This window comes from Lycium barbarum, chromosome 9 (assembly GCF_019175385.1).
Source record: "Lycium barbarum isolate Lr01 chromosome 9, ASM1917538v2, whole genome shotgun sequence".
NCBI classification, from domain to species: domain Eukaryota; kingdom Viridiplantae; phylum Streptophyta; class Magnoliopsida; order Solanales; family Solanaceae; genus Lycium; species Lycium barbarum.
In genome coordinates this window covers 398,991-402,196 of record NC_083345.1, presented here as the reverse complement: position 1 = coordinate 402,196, position 3,206 = coordinate 398,991, and the positions used below count along the sequence as shown (strand labels likewise).

The following is a 3,206-nucleotide window of genomic DNA, read 5'->3' as shown; positions in this document are numbered from 1 at the left end:
AGTTTGAAGTTAAAATAATTTCTACATATCAAAAAGTAAAAAAAGAAATTAGAAAAAAAGGTATTTCTTCGGATAAAAGTATTTTGGGTTAATAATAATATACATTCAGTTAACAAAAGGCTATTAAAACTGTAATTGCTTTAAAGAAATAAAAGTTTAAAGTGAGAAAACTATTTTCCCACTCTATTTATGTTAGATTGTTACATGGACGAGTACCAGGGAAAAATAATAGAAAAGTTAAAAAGAAAAGGAGAAAAATAAATGTAAATCTCCAAAAATAAGAGTATAGCGTATTCAAAGAGTAAAAGAAGGTCGTAGAAAATAAAAACTAAATAGGCGAGGAATATTCGGGGGAAAAACACAAAAGTAAATAGATATATTAGTTGCTTTTATGGTTCAAGATTTGAAATTTAAACTAAAAAAAAATTAATAGTATATTCAAAATTGAAATTTTAGAAAATTGGCATACGTTGAAGCAGAGATGATTCCAATGCTATTTCTATTGATCATGACAGAAGTATTTAGTTTTATTCTGAGTGCATGCTACATAAAAATTAAATTGAAATTTTAATAGATATAAAAAATATATTAAGAGCTGCATTAGCAAGCAAAACATGAATGAATTACATTGAAATTAAAATTGTTGGGCCGCGCGGGCGTTTCTTCATCTAGTTTTCTCCTACAAAAGGAAAGAAATAGATAGGGAAGAAAAAGAAGAAAAATAAATAAATATTAATAAACACGCTAAAATTTGTCCACATAGCAAACGCACCTTTGAAGTCAATTAGCAAAACCGTATTTCTACATTATGTTCCTCGAAACATATTTTATTTGCAGCCGCAAAAATTAAACAATTAATTATAGTCACTACTTGAGCCTAACCGACCATTTAATTTATCACATAAATTTTTCATTCCTCAGTCAAATTACTCGCCAAACATGCCTTTATTTTCTACTTCTTTTCCCCCCCTACACCTCAACAACATCCTTTTCAATTATCATCAAAGTCCATGACAAATAAACACACAATATGTACATATATATAAGTATATAACCCTTGATCTATAATTCATCTAGAGCTCTCACTCCCTCTCTAGTTCTTCCTCTTAAATATTCTCTTTTCATACAATGCTTAGGTTACCAAATATTCCAAATCTGAACTTCCCTACATTTTCAGAAGAGTTTTTGTCTAAGCCATGTTTGTTAAGACCAAATGAAGGTATCTCAGTTTTACCTGCACCACCTCTGACATTACAACAACAACTACGCATCAGTCCCAAACCATCACCAACTGTGATATCCACTAAGGAAATATCGAAGAACAATGCTACTAGGACTAATACTACATTGGATTGTACTTGTAGTAATAGTAGTAGTAGTGGTTGTTGTAATAGTAGTAATATTGGGAGATTGGCTTCCATTTGGAGAGAAGTTCAAGGGTCAAAAAACTGGGAAAATCTAGTAGATCCATTGGACTCTCTTCTCCGAGAGGAGATTATCCGATATGGAGAGTTTGTGGCTGCTTGTTATGATGCATTTGATGTTGATCCAAATTCAAGAAGATACTTAAATTGCAAGTATGGAAAGAGGAGGATGTTGAGTGAAGTAGGGTTGGGTGAATCAGGCTATGAAGTGACAAAATACATATATGCTACTCCAGACAAAAATGTCTTTCCAATTGGTGGCAATAGTATAGGCTCATCATGTGGAAAATGGATTGGTTATATTGCAGTATCAAATGACGAAGAAACAAAGAGACTTGGGAGGAGAGATGTGCTTGTTACTTTTCGGGGAACGGTCACTATCCCTGAATGGATAGCTAATTTGATGAGCTCATTGACTCCTGCTCGTCTTGATCCTCATTATCCGAGACCTCAAGTTAAGGTTGAAGCTGGATTCTTGAGTTTGTACACCTCCAATGAGGGCAAAAAGTTTGGCCTTGGAAGTTGTCGCGAACAATTACTATCCGAGGTAGGGAGAGTACTAAATAAGTATAAAGGGGAGGATATGAGCATAACTTTGGCAGGACATAGCATGGGGAGTGCATTAGCGCTCTTACTAGCTTATGACATTGCAGAGTTGGGCCTGAATAAGGACAAGTTGAATATTGATCACACGATACCTGTGACCGTTTTTTCCTTTGGAGGGCCAAGAGTTGGAAACTCAGGCTTCAAAGAGAGGTGTGAAGAGTTAGGTGTAAAAGTTTTGAGAATAACAAATATAAATGACCCCATTACAAAACTTCCTGGGGTTTTTCTAAATGAGCATTTTAGGGTTTTGGGTGGGAAGTATGAGGTTCCGTGGAGTTGCTCATGCTATGCACATGTTGGAGTTGAGATCTTGTTAGATTTCTTCAAGATGCATAATCCTTCATGTGTACATGACTTAGGAACTTATCTTAGTTTGCTTAAGTGTCCAAGGAGGTTACAAGTTCAAGGAAAAGAAGGCGATGATTTCTTCAATCGAGCAAAGGAATTTGTCATTTCTGGGGCTCAAAATAAATTAAACTTCAATGCCTTGCAATTGAAAAATGCTGCCATGAATATGGTGAACTTGGTTCAATCCCAAAGGACTTAATAAACTTCACGGCATGGTCTAGATTGATGTGTTTTAACCCAAAATTAGATAGGTTTTTGGTTGAATTATATATAGATTTTGCATCCTCTAGAAAGATCATGAGGTTAATAGTTTGCAATACATATTGCCAGGAAAATCAAGTCGACATCACATTGTCTTCTCTTTCTTTTTTTTTCCATTTGTTAGGTATATATGGTTATGGAGTAACCGACGACAAAACTTCACTAAGCTGAAACAAAAATTAAAGAAGATAGATAGAGGAAGATGCATATGGTGTATATATGTTCTTTGGTAGTTAGCACAAGTAATAGATTCTCTGACCAGGTCAATAGACAGGATTGAAGAAATTAAAAATAGCTCAAAGCATATCTTAAAGTATTATTCCTCCGTCCAAAACTTATGTTCCGATTTCTCTCAACCTATAACGTTTATGATTTATGACTGATTGTTTTCTAATTTTATTTAACTCAACGTATAAGTTTCGATAAAGTTTAACTTAAATGTATAGGACCAAATGAAATGGAAGTACTTGTAACTTGTAAGGGGAACTAAATACTATGAAAACTTTATATATCTTTATCAAATAATTCGTTTGGCTTTTGAGCAATATATATACAACAACTAGGGGT

The 3,206-nt window shown here is 33.8% G+C and overlaps 1 protein-coding gene across 1 annotated transcript; it reads left to right on the top strand.

Moving 5' to 3' along the window:
* Window positions 1-1,128: 1,128 nt before the first annotated feature.
* LOC132610304 (galactolipase DONGLE, chloroplastic-like) lies at window positions 1,129-2,577 on the top strand. The gene has a single exon (XM_060324612.1). It carries the CDS (start codon window positions 1,129-1,131, stop codon window positions 2,575-2,577), a length of 1,449 nt encoding a protein of 482 aa, XP_060180595.1.
* The last annotated feature ends 629 nt before the right edge of the window (window positions 2,578-3,206 follow it).